At 39.2% G+C, this 19000-nt stretch overlaps 2 protein-coding genes across 6 annotated transcripts in view; one reads left to right on the plus strand and one right to left on the minus strand.

Annotated features, from left to right (window-relative positions):
• Positions 1–19000, minus strand: part of LOC124305059 (calpain-8-like) — a 53437-nt gene that overhangs the window by 23446 nt on the left and 10991 nt on the right. The gene's annotated exons all lie outside the window — the stretch shown is intronic.
• Positions 1877–17219, plus strand: LOC124305058 (calpain-A-like). Of its 5 annotated transcripts, none has more exons than XM_046764030.1 (8): positions 1877–2004; positions 13578–13751; positions 13946–14133; positions 14261–14555; positions 15052–15185; positions 15408–15622; positions 15818–15966; positions 16054–17219. In XM_046764030.1, the coding sequence occupies exons 1-8, from the start codon at positions 1969–1971 to the stop codon at positions 16312–16314; spliced, it is 1452 nt and encodes a 483-aa protein (XP_046619986.1). In that variant the 5' UTR covers positions 1877–1968; the 3' UTR covers positions 16315–17219. The 5 variants fall into 5 exon arrangements, with proteins under 5 accessions (XP_046619986.1, XP_046619991.1, XP_046619989.1 ...); XM_046764031.1 differs by lacking the exon at positions 1877–2004 and adding an exon at positions 10362–10728; XM_046764032.1 differs by lacking the exon at positions 1877–2004 and adding an exon at positions 10362–10602.

Genomic DNA, 19000 nt, shown 5'->3' on the forward strand with positions numbered 1-19000 from the left:
TTGTCCCGGATTTTCATTGATGTATGAGTTATTTTGTTTTTTAATCATACTTAATTGTCATTTGTAGTTGGATAAGTTTAGGGTCAGTCTGACCCCAGTGTGGCAACAGTGTGGTTTCCAGTGTGATGTGAAAGCTAAGAGCCAAGTTTCAATCATGCTTTTATTGTGTATCAACAAACACGTATTTAACAGTAGTGTGCGATTTGCATCTTTTTTGTTAAAGAATGAGAACAGATTTGTAATGGGCTTTGTGAAAGGTTTTTGCACCGGAGATGCTTTTTGGGGGAATATTCTTTCCGTCTATTTATTTGCATTATAAAATATGTCACGCAACTGACGGATTGTTTACGAAGTTTAACTGTATACCGCATTACCACGTTACGTTACTATCGACTGAGATGCAAGCGATCGACACGCATTCTCTTGTGCTATCCACGTAAGCTTCTTGGAGCCGTGCTCGGATCTATTTTCAGCCTAATATGGCATATATATACAGTTGAAGCGTATATCATATATCTAGTCTTACGAAGAACGAAAATTCTTGATCGACTTAACTGACGATTTCGTCGATGTTGGAACTCTTACAACAGGTATACTCGCATTTCGGCACTCGGTGCATAGATCGTACTGATACAGGCCTCAAATGAAAGCTCTAAAAATATATGACCGTATGAAATTGTCGAATATCGAATTTCATCGTGAGAGGGGAGCAATATGAGATAATATATTCGCCAAGTAGGCTTTGAGGATTCTGTTCGCGGTATAAGATAGTGCGGCAGGAAAGGCATCGAAGTCATTTTCGCTAACTTATTCCTACGTTCACTCGGTCACGTACTTTTAATGCAGATGGTTCAGACGATGAAGGCGCTCATGTTTGTCGTCTTCGCTTGAATCTATATGGAAATATCGGAGTTTGATTGACCGTGATTTATTTCCGAAATGTATTTTTCTTAGGTAAGAAAAGGCGATTATAAGAAAGTTTTTATAACTACGTATCAAATGTATCGGCTGTTCGTGGTTTGGGCATATTTTTAGATTAGATCGTACATCCTGAACAAAACTCAGCTAAATAAAAATCTGTGGGACAATTGGATAACCAAGAAGAAAAAAAAGTTTCGAATTCAACTCGAATTTCGATCGAACCTAATGAAATTTTTTCGCTTGCTCCAAGCAAATTATTTTATATAGGATCATATATTGAATAAAATTTTTACATTTCAAACGAATTGAGGAGAGTTTCTTTCTGAGTGTATATATACCTACAGCGTTGTTTAACAAGATAATGACTATTCTGATTCACAGATGTCGATAAGATCAGTCGTAGAGAAATTTATCCAGTCAAGAAGAAAGGTAGTTTGCAATGCAATGTCAATATACAGTCAATTATCGGGTGGCAACGCGTATCCTCAACTCAACCATGACAATCAATGAGGAAATTGTTAGAACGTGTTGTTTCACATTATGCGAATATTTGAATGTGGCGATATGCTACAATCGCGAAATAAGAATGTAAGAATTCTGATACACACAATTAAATTCACCCTAATTGCCGCACTCATAATTCGGTTACTTTATCGAAATACCGCAAAGTGTAAAGTGCCTGATTTGCTATTTCTTATCGAATCGACAGCGGAAAAACAAGGACGACGATATCAGCCTATAAACATGTTAACATTAGTAACAACGAAATTAATTACCGCATAATCATCTGGAATAATGACAATGTGACGTGGGTTGCAAAAACGAGAGAAAGCTGATACGCAAACCACAAGTAAGTCTTATTCGTGGTCTTATCGATTCCCCTGCCTCCCTCGAGATTTGGTGTTTAATTGTTTTTCCGACATGCTGTGCAATCAGTCCTGTTTCCGCTTACAAACTCTTTATAAGCCTTTGGTCTACTCGAAGTTTCTACAGTTCTGTACCTCAGTTTGCCAAATTAAATTCAAATCACTTTCTAAGTCTGGAAATATGAGCACCAAGGATCTCTCTGCGGAAGTTTTGAAGGTATGATCGAAAGTTCAATTATCATCGTTTTACGACGGTATAGCACAATGTTATAACCAGCGGAGTCAATTGTTTGCCATTATCTTGTCTAACAGCTGGTAGTATGTGATGCCATCTAAATGAAAGTTTCCTTCACACAATTATATACATGGGAAATTGGGATAATTACACCGTGTGACACGATATCGGTACCCATGAAACGGATAACTATAATATAATAGATTGATATTAGTTATCTTATGTTTCTATCACGTCTGTGACGATATTATGAGTTCAAAAGGGCCCGCGAAATTTTGCTAAGCACAGCCATCTCGACTTAGGCGTCAGGCGGGAGAAACGGCTTAGCATTTGAAAGAGTCTACGGGAAAACGCCCAACCAAACGGTTTATAATTCCCCGTAGTGATTGTTTAATCATTGTTATGTCACGAACGCCGCATATACACATATATAACTATATCATTATGTACTCATATCATTACTTATTCATATTTGCTTTTAAAGTAGACGAGGAAGCATAATCTTGATTTCACTATTAAATTCATAATATAACTTTCTTATATTTCTGTTCGTGGCACGACCAAAGCGCAGCGGCGCAGTTGACCGCTGCAACGTCAGCGTTCCCGCGCCCGCCAGATCCCGGGTGTAATCAACACCGGGATGAGGCGAGCGCGAAATCACGCGCTTCGAGGATGGGCGTCGCGAGGCGAGCCTTTGTTTTAAATTCTAAAGTCAGCAAAAACCTTGCTCGCTGTCCGACGCTCCAAGGAGTGTCGGACGAGCGAGCGAAGGTAGTTCCGTTAGAGACAGCTTAAAAACCATATCTCCGGAACCCGGCTCGTTCAAAGCTGTCGTGTTTAGAGTCATCGGTCTGAGAGTCACCGATGGTTAGAGGGAACCCTCTAATTTTACACGCGGTCACCGAAAGCCCCTCGTGTCGCGCCGTTAGTGTTTTGAAGTTAGTTAATAAGTGTTGAACCTCGAGCCACGAACTCTGTAGAGCCGTGTAGTGATAAGTGTAGTGGTAATTGTGTGAGAGAGCGAGTATTCGGATTTGTAATCACCAAAGAGTGAGTAGGGAATGAATGAAAACATTAGGTTAAGAACATTTTTGTAAGCTTCCTCGTCACCTATTTTCTCTTGCTATTCTCTTGCTATCAATTTCATTAAAAATTTGGTTCCATCATAAACATTTCTTAAAATATAAATATTAAATCCCCCAACCCTATTCCCAAGGATCGCCCTGTAGAGGACGATCACCACGTATCCACGAAAAAAATAAATATAAACCTCTACGGTTATCTCAGAGAGTGAAGTCAGTCGCGTGCGAGACTGCTCCGCACGTGACAGACTAAACTGGTGTCAGAAGTGGAATACTAGGTGATTTTTCCTTTGGAAATTGGAATTGGAATTATAATTTTTGGAATTTTTACTCATGTGCCATAACGAGGGAGTCGAACCATAGGTAACGGAACCATTTATCCTTGTCGATCTCCCTTCCCCCGGATTTGTCAAAAATGTCTGATCACGCTTCGGCCAATGTGGCCGCCGATGTGACGGCCAAATTGGTCGCCAGCGTCACGACGATGGTCGAAAATCTAGTCATACAAAATAATTTCGCAAATATTCCCGAGTTCGACGGTAAAAATATGCCGTTGAGGGACTTTTTGAAAGATATTCAAAACGCGTCCACGTTCGTGCCGGCCGCAGCAGAAGCACAATACATAAGAGCAATAATATCGCGATTACGCGGCGACGCGCTACACTGCGTTTATGGCGAGAGAGTTGAAACTGTGGCCGGGTTGGTGAAATTGTTAGAGAATCGTCTCGCCCGCGGAAAAACTTACGGGTATTACGCGGAGGCACTATCGACGATTAGAATGAAGCGCGATCAATCCGTTGGGCAATTTTACGACAAAGTACGAATTTTGCTTAGCGAGGGAAGAAGCGTGTTCAGATCTCATTTTGGCGTCGATCCGCCAGAGTTAAAACGGGACCCGCTACATTACATCGCGTTGAGTTCATTCACAAACGGTTTGCCTTTCCACATCGGAACCGAGGTAGATTTGCGGGAGCCAGAAACTCTCGAAGCAGCCTTTAAAATCGCTGAAAAACTCGCGCTTCGAGACAGCCGACGGAAAGCTAATGAATCGAGTCAGGGTGAGTCGGCGCGTGTTCTTAACGCTCGCTATGACTCTCGAACTCCGTCGCCGACGGCTTGGGAAAATAGACAATCGTCTACGTATCGAAGCCAGTCGCCACAACCGGCTCTTGGAATTTTAAAACCCGCGCGAACCCCTGATAACCGCGAGGGTGGCCAGAGAATGTCATATTCTCGACCGGCAACGGCTTGCGGATATAAATATTGTTGTAATGAAAATAGAGGTTGCCCGTGCTGCCCTTTAAAGCGTCGGTCTTCTCCGGGGCGCTCCCCGCAATAGTCCAGACGAATAAGTTATAAAATCGACTGACTTCTATTCTGGAATAACGTAGGTTAGCCGATTTTTTTATAGGTTCATTAGAGACGGACGAACATATTTTCACCTATGCCCCAAAAAATTAGGTCCGGGTTTGTCCGTAACGATTGTTTAAACTTTTGAGACCCCGCATTTTGTTAAATAACGTCTTTGTTATGGGTCATACACGAAAACTGTTCAAACAAAAGTTGTTCGTCTCATCATTCTCGATAAAACAAGTTGTCGTGAGATCAATTTCCGCTATTTGTTTAGTTGGAAAATGAAAAATGCCGTGGAAAAAAAAATTTACATTTCTTGTAATAAATTGATGAATAAACAACGCGTGGCTTTGAAACTCGTGGTACAGGTAATATGAAGTGTCTTCAAAATTATCGTGCAAGGCTTTTTTGGCTGTGTTATACAGTTGAGCGACAATCCGCGACAAGCCAAAATCCGTATATCGTCTGCCCTTTCTTATGTGATTGGCCCACGGGTTGCCAAAAAATCATGGAGTCAGTTCGTTACTAGTACTTTCCATAAATGAAAAAAAAAAAATTCTTATACTCGAAAATCACAATTTTTGGGCGACTTGAAATGTATTGCCTTTAAACAAATAGAGATATCTCCGAGAATATTCATATTATTGTAAATATTATGATGCATTTTACTTGCCCTTTATTTTACGAGTAATTTAAAAAAAAAACATGAATATCTTGATTAGAACCGGAGATAACGGTGTTTAAGTGTTATTTTGTTTATTGTTGTTGTAATTAATATTGAGGGGGAAAAAAATATCAGCTATCTCTCAACACCCCAAGGCATCACCGTTAATTTTTTCAGATATTTAGGTGCGTTGTATCTGGTAAAAAAAAATTGCTCAACGTTCGTCGAGCGGCGTTAGTCGAAGGAATGAAGCCGGGCAACGTGGTGGGGGGGTCGAAGCTTCGCGCGCCCGGCTGTTCTCACCGCTTAATTAACAACTCAATAACTCCGTTAATAATTATCGCACATTTTTTTTTCAAACTGTGCTATTTTTTTCTCAACAATTCGAATCTGTAATTAGATTTTTAATATTTATAATATTTTTTTTTCTTTCGGATTTTAGCCATATTCTTAGGAAATATTACTATAAATAACTTCAGATATATAATATCTGTGAATTTTAAGATGAAATGAAATTAAAAAAAAACTCAATTACGGTGGTGTGAGTATGCATACATACATATATACATATATAATGGAAGAGCGAAAGAGAGATTCCAAGCGTTATAACGGATTTTTTTGAAATTTGAAATATGTATTTTCCTCACATGTATATATATATATTTATTTACATTAGACTCGTTCAAAATTAACAAACAAAATTAAAAATACGTTGGGTGATGGTAGAAAAAATGAAACTGATTCAAGCGACAATTATATTTAATGTTACTGTACATAAAATAATGGTGAACATGTGACCATAAATATCCATACATATTTTTTCTGCTCGAAATCGTGTATACATATTATTTTATATGATAAAATTATTTATTACATTATTATGTTATATTAACCCGTTATAACGCTTGGAATCTCTCGCTCTTCCATTAAATATGTATATATGTATGTATACATACTCACACCACCGTAATTAAGTTTTTTTAAATTTCATTTTATATTAAAATTCACAGATATTATATATCTAAAGTTATTTATAGCAATATTTCCTAACAATATGACTAAAATCCAAAAGAAAAAAAAATATTATAAATATTAAAAATCTAATCACAGATTCGAATTGTTGAGAAAAAAATAGCGCAGTAATAAAAAAAAAATGTACGATAATTGAGATGATTTGTTAATTGAGCAGTGAGAACAGCCGGGCGCTCCAAGCCTCGAACCCCCCACCACGTCGCCCGGCTTCATTCCTTCATATTTCCTTCCTTCCTTCCATTCCTTCGTGTATGACCCATAACAAAGACGTTATTTAACAAAATGTGGGGTCTCAAAAGTTTAAACAATCGTTACGGACAAACCCGGACCTAACTTTTTGGGTCATAGGTGAAAATATGTTCGTCCGTCTCTAATGAACCTATCAAAAAATCGGCTAACCTACGTTAATCCAGAATAGAACTTAATTTTATTCTCCTGGACTACAAAGGGAGCCTTTAAACTGCCCTGGGGCTCGCCGGGCGGAATCCCCTGCGGACCCGACGGGAGCAAGCGAGTCGAGTCGACCCCGAGAACACCAACAATCACATATACAAGGGACTTGAGAATCTCAAATCGCCCTTCAACGAGCGGCTGCGAAGTCGTTTCGTATTTCACGCTCGGGAGATTATACAGACGTATTGCCGCACACGAAATTTCTTGATTGTTGGACAGACTCTTCGGTAGGTCCAACATAGTCACAACGGTATGTTATCGTACAATTCGACGGCTACCGATTGAGCAACACTCGCAAATAATCGAAGAATTTCATGCGAGTCTTGTCGGAGGCCATCGAGGGGTAACCAAGACTTATCGGAAAATCCGAGAACGTTTTTATTGGCCTTCGCTAAGAAACGAAGTGCAAAATTTTATTCGTCGTTGCAAAGGCTGTCAGGACCGTAAATTGGTTCGAGCAAAGACGTGCGAGCCGATGCTCATTACTGATATGCCGGCCGACGTCTTTGATAAAGTATCGCTCGATACGGTGGGTCAGTTGCCTACAACGCCTCATGGCAATAAACACATACTTACAATGCAAGACCACCTATCGAAGTATTGTTTAGCAGAACCGATACCGGATTTAAAAGCGACCACGATCGCCGAAGCTATGGCAAGGCGACTAATCGCGTAATTTGGGGCTCCCCGTGCGATCCCTTACTGATCGCGGAGCAGCCTTTACCGATAATCTCTTACACGAAACATCCAAAATCTTTCATATAAAACAAGTAACGACTTCCGGTTATCGACCGCAGACAAACGGAGCGCTCGAACGGAGTCACATACTGTTAGCGGAATATATAAAACGGTATGCAGACACGTACGATGATTGGGATCGCCTGTTGCCTTACGCGGAATTATCATACAACACTAGCGTGCACGAGGCAACGAATCTTACCCCCTACGAAATCGTGTACGGGAGGCTGCCTCGGCTCCCGAGTCAGTTCCCCGTGGACGATAAATTATCGACGTATAATTTATGTACCATCGAGTTAATAAAACGTCTCTCTGAGATAGGCGAAATGACCGGTGAAAATGAGAATCGCGCGAAAGAAACAACAAAAAAATATTATGACAAGAAAGTCCGTCCTTTCCTAGGTAAAGCGAACGACCTTGCCTATGTCCTTAAGGAACCTCGTAAGGGTAAGTTCGACTCCCAATATCATGGCCCCTATAAAATTGCCCAGGTAACTGACCATAACAATGTAATTTTGGAACCAGAAAATGGGAAAGGATGAGGAAGCATGTCGATAAATTAAAACTAGCGGTGGTATAATTCGCTAGCGAGTTTACTGTATTTGTGTAATATATATATATTGTGATATACAGCCGAGCTACGCGGCAATTACCGTTAAGCAAAAGCGAATATGTGTATGAGTGTGCGCATGCATGGGTATATATATATATATAAATTATGTGTATCTCTGCATGTGTTCAAAGAATGTGTGCGGGAATAGGATTAAGAGGCTTCTAGAAGACGAGTGCGGGAGTGTGACTCATCAACACCGACACGACAATGCTGTGCGTTGGGTGCTTCTGGCTTCCACGGCTCTGGCCGACGGAGAACTCGACAACACCAAGGCATATCACGTAACACCGATATAGGACCAGCCCGGGATTTACTACGAGCGGGTGGCCCCCCTCTGTCTGCAACACGTGGACTGGAGGGTCACCGTGTTTGGGGATTTGGATACTTTCGTTAAGGACCTCTGCTCCTGCCCTCTCTGCTGGTTCAACTTGATAAGCGATGACCGGCCGAAGCACGCCGCCCTGTGCCAGAAAAGGTACGAAGAAGTGGTGAAGAACGCGGAAGAAGCATAACCATTTGCGGGAGAGGAAGAAGGAGCGCCAGGGTCAGCATCACCGCCAAAATCAGCTGGGCGGCGGCCCCAGCAGCCCCACCAAAATTGATGGAAGCGCCCCTGCCTGCGACGATGACACCCGCGGGAATGACACTCGCGGGGGAAAAGCTGAGACGCGGGGTCTGCCCGACCTGAGGGAAGAAGCCGAGCGGCCAACATTGGGAGGAGTGCTACCTCGAGCGCTTCCTCTCACACCGGAGGCCGGGGGCAGTAATTGCACCCTCTGTGGCCTGAGCGTGGGCAGCCGACTGGGTCTCCACGCGGGTCACTGCGTGGAAGCTTTCTGTTGTCTCCTCGAAATGAAGGAAGCCCCCGGCCATCCCAGCCGCTCTGCTATCCATCCGTGAGGCCGGACCGACGACGTTCCAACGCCGTCCGGCGGTTCCCGGCAAGGAGAAGGGTGTCCAGACGAGTAGGGACACCAAGGAGAAGGGGGTGCAGACTGACCCCATAATTATTCAGGAAGGTGAAGAAGCTCCCTTCTTAATCGACTTTCGGAGGCTGAGCAAGGCCATGGTCCCCGCAGTTCGATCACGAATCATGGGGCGCTGGGTTTTGCTTCAGCGAGAAATGGAGATGCTCCTCGGAACCAACGACGAGGAACCAGCGGAGGCCGAGGGGAACCTCATTAGATGGGAAGAGCCGTCCGGCGAATCTCCGCCCGCAACATCTCACTCTCCGGTGAACCTTGCAGATGTCCTGCAAGGTGAACCGGAGGTCGAGGGAGACCTGATTCGGTGGGAAGTATCGCCAGGCGGGACTCCACCTGCGACCCCCCTGGAAGACGAACCTGCGGAGGAAAGAGACCCCAGGGATGCAGCGTCCAACTAGGAGCAAACGAGGGTGACGATGCCGTTAGCGAGATGCGAGGCCAACCAAGCGACGAGCCAACGGTGCAGTGACAAGTGAAAGTGAAGTGGAAGGAAATGTGTCGCACAAGTATGGGTATGAGAATATAAAGAGTGCATGTGCGATGTATGAAACCTGTAATTATCAAATAATCAAAAAACATGCGGTCAGGGGTGAGCCGTCGTCCCTCCAGTGCCGGTGTTACCGTCGGCCCGGCGCACCGAGTCGATGAGAGCATCGGCACCTAAGGGGGGAGGGATGTCACGAACGCCGCATATACACATATATAACTACTAGCAGCCCATCCCGGCTTCGCACGGGCATATAATAATATTAAGTAATAATATAAATGTTATTTTTCTAGAAACTCACTGTAAACATTGTGTATTTTCTTTTATTATATTATTATATGCCCGTGCGAAGCCGGGATAGGTTGCTAGTGTAGCTTATATGACACGTTCGTAGATTTACCATAGCAGCGCCATCTATTGATTACTTACTCAACCCAGTCGAAAGGTATCGACATCTGTTAGAATCATTCGGAGTTAACAGATAATTGTGACTGTCGAATAATAACAGACAAATAATTAGCAATAAATTAAAATTGCGACTATAATTTGAGATTTAAACTATCCTATCTCTCAAGTTGGATCGAACTGCACATGGTGTGCGTATTTTATTATAATCGGTTAAGTGGTTTAGGAGTCCATTGAGGACAAACATCGTGACACGAGATTTATATATATTAAGATAAGATATCATTATGTACTCATATCATTACTTATTCATATTTGCTTTTAAAGTAGACGAGGAAGCATAATCTTAATTTCACTATTAAATTCATGATATAACTTTCTTATATTTCTGTTCGTGGCACGACCAAAGCGCAGCGCTGCAGTTGACCGCTGCAACGTCAGCGTTCCTGCGCCCGCCAGATCCCGGGTGTAATCAACACCGGGATGAGGCGAGCGCGAAATCACGCGCTTCGAGGATGGGCGTCGCGAGGCGAGCGTTTGCCTTAAATTCTAAAGTCAGCAAAAACCTTGCTCGCTGTCCGACGCTCCAAGGGGTGTCGGACGAGCGAGCGAAGGCAGTCCCGTTAGAGACAGCTTAAAAACCATATTCCCGGAACCCGGCTCTTTCGAAGCTGTCGTGTGTAGAGTCATCAGTCTTAGAGTCACCGACGATTAGAGGGAACCCTCTAATTTTACACGCGGTCACCGAAAGCCCCTCGTGTCGCGCCGTTAGTGTTTTGAAGTTAGTTAATAAGTGTTGAACCTCGAGCCACGAACTCTTTAGAGCCGTGTAGTGATAAGTGTAGTGGTAATTGTGTGAGAGAGCGAGTATTCGGATTTGTAATCACCAAAGAGTGAGTAGCAAATGAATGAAAACATTAGGTTAAGAACATTTTTGTAAGCTTCCTCGTCACCTATTTTCTCTTGCTATTCTCTTGCTATCAATTTCATTAAAAATTTGGTTTCATCATAAACATTTCTTAAAACATAAATATTAAATCCCCCAACCCTATTCCCAAGGATCGCCTTGTAGAGGACGATCACCACGTATCCATGAAAAAAATAAATATAAACCTCTACGGTTATCTCAGAGGGTGAAGTCAGTCACGTGCGAAACCGCTCCGCACGTGACAGTTAACACAAATTGAAAATAAATTAACACATTGACATCGCCAGTAAATATCCGTACGCACCCTAACGTGTGAGTCAAGAATAAAAAACAAAACTATCTCACGAGATCCAAGAAATCATCAATTTTTACAAACTTCTTCGCATGACGGAATCGCCGCGAAGAAAACTTAAGAAGACCGTGGATTCCAAATTTTATCGAAAGATTCTCAAAATCACATGGACAATTACACGACGGAGCTGCTGCCTAGTATAAAGCAAAGGGATGAGTGATTTTCAATTTATTTATAACTTATCAACTTTTTTCGTTATCATTATAAACAATTTTATATCCCAGCGTGTGTTAATTCCGGCGTATTTTGTTTTAACTTATCTGTGAATGTTTGAATGAATGTGTAATTTTAATTATTTTGACGATGGACAGGATTTAAAGAGTTTTTATATGTTATTTATATTTTATTTATATTCCCTTTACATTTTATTTATATTTTATTTATATTCCCTTTACATTTTATTTATATTTTAGTTATATTCCATTTAGATTTTATTTATATGTTATTTATATTTCATTTATATTTCATTTATTCAATTGATAGTCGAAGTCGTATTTATTATCGTTCTCGTCATTTTTTTTGTAAGCCTGTCTATTTATTCCATTAATTTTTTTATTTTACCAACGACTCAAATTCTTACCCATCCCCTTATTTACATTTGTTTTTGACCTCCCAGACTAATTTCAATATATGCAAAAACAACAACAAGAAATAATTATTTACACGTCTTGTTTTTGAGGCACCTGCAAATAATGTTTTTAACGATCCGCATTTTACGCATACAGTAAAACCCCGATTAACCGGGCTGCTCGGGATCCGGGAATTGCATCTCATATTCGACAATCGCTAGTCGATCGATCGGAAATGTTTTATAATTCAGAATAATCGTGATTTCACTTGTCCGTCGATTCTTCGGTCTTAAGCAGCTCGGTTATTCAGGGTTCTACTGTATACGTAAAATGAGGGTCGTCAAAAAATTATTTGCAGGTACCTTAAAAACAAGACGTGATAGAAACATAAGATAACTAATTGCGATCTATTAAAGTTGTAATGAATTTTGTTTATTGATTATAAGTCAAATATAAAAGAAAGGGAAACAAATAGACAATTGCGAGAAATAGTTGTTGACGATCAAAGAGAGAATTATGCATTTATTTGGGTCATTTTGGTTTAATAAGTCAATTATAATTTAATAGTACATAATTCCAAATTTATAGTCCCTGCACGTCGCAACCCAACAAACTTGGTTTGATAGTTTAAAAAATATAAGTGGACGGCAGAGGTGCATAAGTTAAAAGATATAAGAGACAATAGTCGAGTAAGAATAAAACAAAATAGTAACAATAACATAAAAGCGGACGGTAAAAGGGTATACATATAGATAAAATCGAGCGGAACAACTATTCGAAGAATTTGAAGGGAGAGTGTTTGATGTGTCGTGTTCATAATTTCAGAATGGTGTGACTTTCTTTATTGTTTCATTTCGTCGTTATTTATTTAATTTGTTACCTGATCAGGATTTGGGTTAATTTCACACACTTTATTATTTACTGACACCTCCATACACAACTCTCTCCTTCTAAAGTCTTAGGCCTACTAATTTGCTGATCCGCTGATCCGCTGATCCGTCCGAATTTCGGTTCTTACTATCGTCTATCCAAATATATACATCGTCACACAGTTTTCTGTTTTACAGATATCGATATCGTGTCACATAGTGTATAATTTCAATTATTAGTAACCGTACCTAAAAACTAGTATGTGTTAGAAAAAAATACGTACATGTTCTTCTCAAACGTTATATGAATGAATAAACAGAAAATTTTTAAGAGGGTACTCAATATTAGTTTTTTATGTCACGTAGTGTTATCCGTGTCAATTCTGCGCACCAGATAATTGATTTTACTATGCAAGATCGACTGTTTTTTGTGTATTTCAAGTACAACCATCAATTTATTTTCGAATTAAAACGATACTTTATCTACGTTTCGAAAACGAAATTTTCAACCAAATATCTTTATTGAAAAGTTTGAAATTTTTGCACGACAATTTGATGGTTCATAATTTGTAATTATTGTCCCCCCCGTCGCCATTAGTGAATTAAGGTAATTCGTACGATAAAATCAGATTGGCAAAAAAATGGACGAGATTTTACAAGCACGAATCAAATATCAGGTGTGATATTTTTACCTCAATTTCTCTCGAATTTCAGGAAAATATATATATAATAGGAAGAAGTTTCTGGAAGGCAATTTGAACACTTCCCTTGTATACCAAACGTCCCTAGATAAAATTAATCTGTAATGCAATTCGTTACCGATTTACTAGGCATAATGATTTCCCAAAACGCACATGTTTCAAATTAATCGCCGTATTTTTCGTAAGAGAGAAAATAGCATACTCACAAGTATTTGCATACTTTTCGATGTTTTTAATGTGCGTGGTATTTTAGTCCGAGAGCATCTTTCGTTACTGTAACGTGAGCGTTACATCGATTGACAAATTGACCATATTGTTCTCAGATCGAGGATGGTGATGGGAAAGTTCAAGACTTCTATCGAATCAGAAGAGAATTGTGTTCGAAGGGAAAACTGTTTGAAGATCCACAATTCCCGGCAGTATCTGCGTCTTTATTTCCCAAAGGGATTCCTAAGGAGCGTTTTATGTTCAATTACTTGAAATGGGTACGGCCAAAGGTAAGGAATAATCTCGATCGATTGATAAAACAGACTGTGTACTGTGGACCATGTCACTATTTTTCTATCGTAATGAAATATCGAACATCTCAGGCTGTCCGCGGTATGGATAAGGAGAGATGATTCGGAGTGATTTTCAAATCGAAACAATTTATTCAATTAAAAGTAATGTAATCATTTCTACTGACTGTAAGGAAATCACCGCTGAACCGAAATTTTTCGTGAATGGAGTCTCTCGATTCGATATTGAGCAACAAAGATTCGGTAATTGTTGGCTAATCGCAGCAATATCTCGTCTAGCGATGGATCCAAACCTGTTGTTCCAAGTCGTGCCTCAGGATCAGAATTTCAACGAAAACTACGCCGGAATATTCCATTTCAGGTGCGTCCGCATCGATGTCAGTTACGATACAAGATCCCAAGGATAATTATCATTTGAGAAATTAATCATTCGACCTTTATTCCACGAGTTTCTTGAAATTCCTGCACCGTTTGAACCTGTTGCGCAGATTTTGGCGGTATGGAAAATGGGTCGAAGTCGTGGTTGATGACCGTCTCCCTTGTTATGGGACTGCTCGTTCAAGTGAAAGAACTGAATTCTGGAGCGCTCTGCTTGTCAAAGCGTACGCCAAGTTTTACGGTTCCTGGGAGGCCACGGAAGACGGCCAGTCAACCGAAGCCTGGCAGGATTTTACCGGTGGTCTGACTTCGATTTACGATTTGGACGTTGCACAGTCAATACCTTTCGAAGTTTTACTGGAAGCTTGGGAGAAAAAATTGCTCATGGGATGCGGTACTCCTAAGGTACGGAATCAGCAGACAAAAAACCCTTGAATCCGACTTCGAGCAACAAATGTTTCTTCGAAATGGTGTCATGTCAAAATACCCCCAACTAAATATCCCCTTACGAAATGTCCATGTAATAAATATCCCACTGGAGTATTTGGTATCGGTACACACGGATAGACAAGAAAAATAAATATTTATTGCCCCCACAATATGATATGGAAATAATGATCAATAATCATTATATCTTACTATCTCACGAAAAAAATAAACACGAGCTCCCGCTACTGTCCTGGGATAACTGTTATGCAGCCATTGGAAATCACCTCAAAATTGAATAGCGTTCGCCTTTCAATGTTTCTCCTTTACTTTCATAAAATTATTTTTAATGAAAGACCATTCCATCAGAATGATTTAACATGCAATTTTAAGAAAGATATTTTCACTCATATTTCGTCTGGTTTCGATTATTTCTCTTCTTTTCAACTTTGTGAATGTTCCATTATTCTCACAGATGAAGAAACTTGACGGCTTGTATGGTGATCATGCCTACTGTATTACGGAAGTCCGTAAGTACAAGGGGAAAAATATGGTGAGACTGAGGAATCCATGGGGTATGATGGAATGGCAAGGCCAATTTGGCGATGCGTGAGTATTTAAGTCTGTATTTCTATTTTTTACACTTTTCACAGTTCAGAAAATAACAGCACCGATCCTTAAAATTGCCGATTTGTGTTTAGCAGACAATTTTATTTATATATAAGCAGACAGACTCAATAATTTTATTCTGAAGCATTTCATTTTCATGGTTTCGATTTTCAAATGAGATGAGAATAAGTCAGTTCGAAAGAGGGCCAATTTTTTTTACAGAGATCCTCTGTGGAAAACCGATAGTAAGATGGCAGAGGCGCTGAATTTCAAGCCTGACGCAGATGGCGAATTTTGGATGCCCTACGAACTGGTTTCGGATTATTTTACTGAACTTGAAATTTGTGAACCGCTCGATACAAGCACAAGAAAATTGGAAGTCACTACTTTCGAAGGAGAATGGCAGTACAATACTACTGTGTCCAAAGGTCACTTGAGTACGTATCTTTGGAAATTGATTATCTTTATTCCGCAATCTATAATATTTTGCGTATTGTGTAAGGATGTATAAAGAAAATTTCATTTGGTTTCTGTACATTTTCCCACATCTCGGTCTGGTTTTTGTCTCTTTGGTCTCAATGAGTCTATGATTCCATTCCCAATTCTCTGGAATAGCTTTGCACTATTTCTAGGAACCTTGTGTCAAAATGCTCAATATCGCATAACGTTGGGAAATTCGGAACAAGTAAACGGAAAGTGCACGATAATCGTGGCATTACTGCAGAAAAATCGAAGGTCGAAACGACTAAAAAATTTGAAAATTGGATTTGAAATTTATCAAGTACGTCCGGATTTTCAAGAATACAAACATATTTTTTTGTTTTTAATATCTGTCAAAAAATTATCACCATGCAATTTTTTTGAACAGCTGGACAATCCTGAAAAATCACCAAACCCCCTAGACATCGATTTCTTCAAAAAAAATGAGTCCGTATCTGGATCCAGTGCGGTTGGGGAGCAACGGGAAGTTCAACGCAAATTTGAACTAGTTCCCGGAGTTTACTGTGTAATTCCTTGTGTCTATCGGGACAGTCACTCGAATAAGGGATCCGAATTCGTGGCCATTTCTGACGAAGCAGAAGAATTCTTGCTCAGAGTCTTCTTTGGGAATTCAAATAACTTGATGTAAATGGCGTAATTTGTGGTAATTCGTGATTGCCGCCGACAGAGAAGAGTAATAATTTTACAGCGACTAACGGAATTCTAAGAAATCATATTTTATTCGGCAAAAACTACCTCACAGCATCCTATCAATCTTAATTGTAACGGGACAACCATGAACCATTTATAACCACAATCTAATAGTTTACTTATTTACAACATGCTTGAATTCTGTAGTTATGAATTCAAGTGAAGATTACGAGCATACGTTTCCACGTAGCGTGATTACAGAAACAATTGTCACAGTTACCATCAGAATAGAACGGCGCCTCCAACTTTAAATGTCTACACCACATCCAAAGCAACTCATGGTTTTCGTCAGCCGACGTTTGCATGGAGTTACCTCGTTTAAGTAGCCAGTTATTCTTGACGAACAATGACAGCGAAAATATGTATTATTTTCTAACCTCTCTTTAGTCGTAAATAAACATGTGTATTTTATTTCTGATCTGTTGGTGTAAAGAACGTTTCTCTTCATACTTGTGTTGTTTTTTTTTTTTTTTTTTTAAGCGAATTTTTAACACGCGTTTGGGATGGAAATCTAAATGAGCAAAAGTGAAACGTCACGAAAGTACAATTGCTCCTCATTGTCTGGGCAGCGTGGATTGTTACCAATTTACGTTTTGTCGAGGTGACCAAAAAATGGAATCCAACTATATTTTTGTAAGAATCGAAAATATCTCGTTGTTATTTATCCGATAACCATTTTCTCGCAGTGCATACGAACTAGGGTAGTTCTTATTTTGGTCATGTCGGAATTTTTTCACGCTCATTTCCCAAAAGTAATCAACATATATAGAAAAAAATTGGCCGCAACCCCGAATTCGTCCGATAACTCCAACACGTCCCGCCAAGCAGTCGAATCTTGAATACGGAAAAATGCATTCATTTGATATTTTGTGGGAAATTTAATGCTATACAATTTTCGCAAATCTAATATTTATCACGTTATCAGCGAAAAACTGCTTTCATTTGCTGATTATATATAATTAATAATGATAATTTCATTTTATTGGTTCGCATAATCGCACTAATCACGGTAATTAATTCTAATAAATGTGAGCGCCATTTTCTCGGGTGACATCATTCATAACTATGTATGTAAATCACCTGTGTATACGAAGCTTTTTGAATAAATTACTTGTAACAACATAAGCCATATGTTTGTTGATAAGCCGTGAATCATGAATAACAGTTCAAAGAATGAAACACATTATTATTCATTGAAATTGGATGTATCAGTCGAATTTGGTGTCAAAAAAATGTGCTCGATAATGTGACTCATCTCAGATTATTAATTACTCAACTATCCCGATCAAAATTCGCGGTTCTCGATCGTTTTCATGCCAAGTGAATAGTGTTATGGTAAAATGCGCTGAACTCTATTTCATTATTGATTTTCAACACCTGTTTTTCAATTTTTTCGTTGTGATACGTCTTTGAATGGGCTTTCCACCTCATACGTAAACAGAGAGAATGATAGAGCAAATTTTAAAAAAAATGTACCAAATTCTACGTTAAGAAACAAAATTTTTGAGCCATAATAGAAGATGGGCTTTCAATAACTTCTAGAGACAATAATTCATAAACAAATTTTTTTTTTGGTAATTTTGATTTATTTTTCGAAAAAAAATTAGTTTTTAAATTATTTTCACTAGAAGTTATTGAAAGCCCATCTTCTATTATGGCTCAAAAATTTTGTTTCTTAACGTAGAATTTGGTACATTTTTTGGATAAAACCAAAAGTGTCCCATTGAACGAAAATTTAATTTTTCGATTAAAAATGGCCAAAGAAGCATCAAGAAATTTTTTTTTTTTCAATTTTTGTATTTTTTTCAGAAGAAGAATCAAAAAATACTTAAAAATTTTTGTATTTAATTAGGTTAAACAAATTTTTTTCACTAGAAGTTATTGAAAGCTCATCTTCTATTATGGCTCAAAAATGTTGTTTTTTGACGTAGAATTCGGTAAATTTTTTTGGATAAAATCAAAAGTGTCCCATTGAACGAAAATCCAATTTTTTGATTAAAAATGGCCAAAAAAGCATCAAGAAATTTTTTTTTTCAATTTTCGTACTTTTTTTCAGAATGAGCATCAAAAAATACTTAAAAATTTTTGTATTAAATTAGGTTATTTCAATTGTTGTCAGAAACATGAATTTTTTTCTTTAATTTATTCAAAAATCGACAACTCCGGAATGGGAAGAGATAAGGAGCTAAAAATTTAGCTGAGGACTTCTTTCTATATGTATAAAAACATACTAAAAAATCATAAAAATCTAAGAGGGTCACCGTCGCAACGTCTTTAAATTGACATGGAATGACCCATATAGTTTGTTGCCGAGTATCGTAGAATTCATGGCTTGAAAAAATAATAAATGCTAGTTGTTTCGTAAGACTCATCTTTGAGACTAGGTTTCTGGTCTCCTGACCTGATACACTGTTCCATTTAATAAATTTTTTTTTCTTCATGCTGGCTTCGAGAATTGTATTCGGAGCTCTTCACACTTTTTCCTTATCTTGGTCACTTTGCAGGGTCTTCGCACTTATCTCCCCATCAATTTTCCTTGCAATAAGACAGCCTTTTCGTTAGCCTCTTTCGCTAATTAATCCGTCCTTTAATCTCTTTCTATACCTTAATGGGCTGGTTCCCAA

The sequence above is a fragment of the Neodiprion virginianus genome, chromosome 5, assembly GCF_021901495.1.
Source record: "Neodiprion virginianus isolate iyNeoVirg1 chromosome 5, iyNeoVirg1.1, whole genome shotgun sequence".
Taxonomy (NCBI): domain Eukaryota; kingdom Metazoa; phylum Arthropoda; class Insecta; order Hymenoptera; family Diprionidae; genus Neodiprion; species Neodiprion virginianus.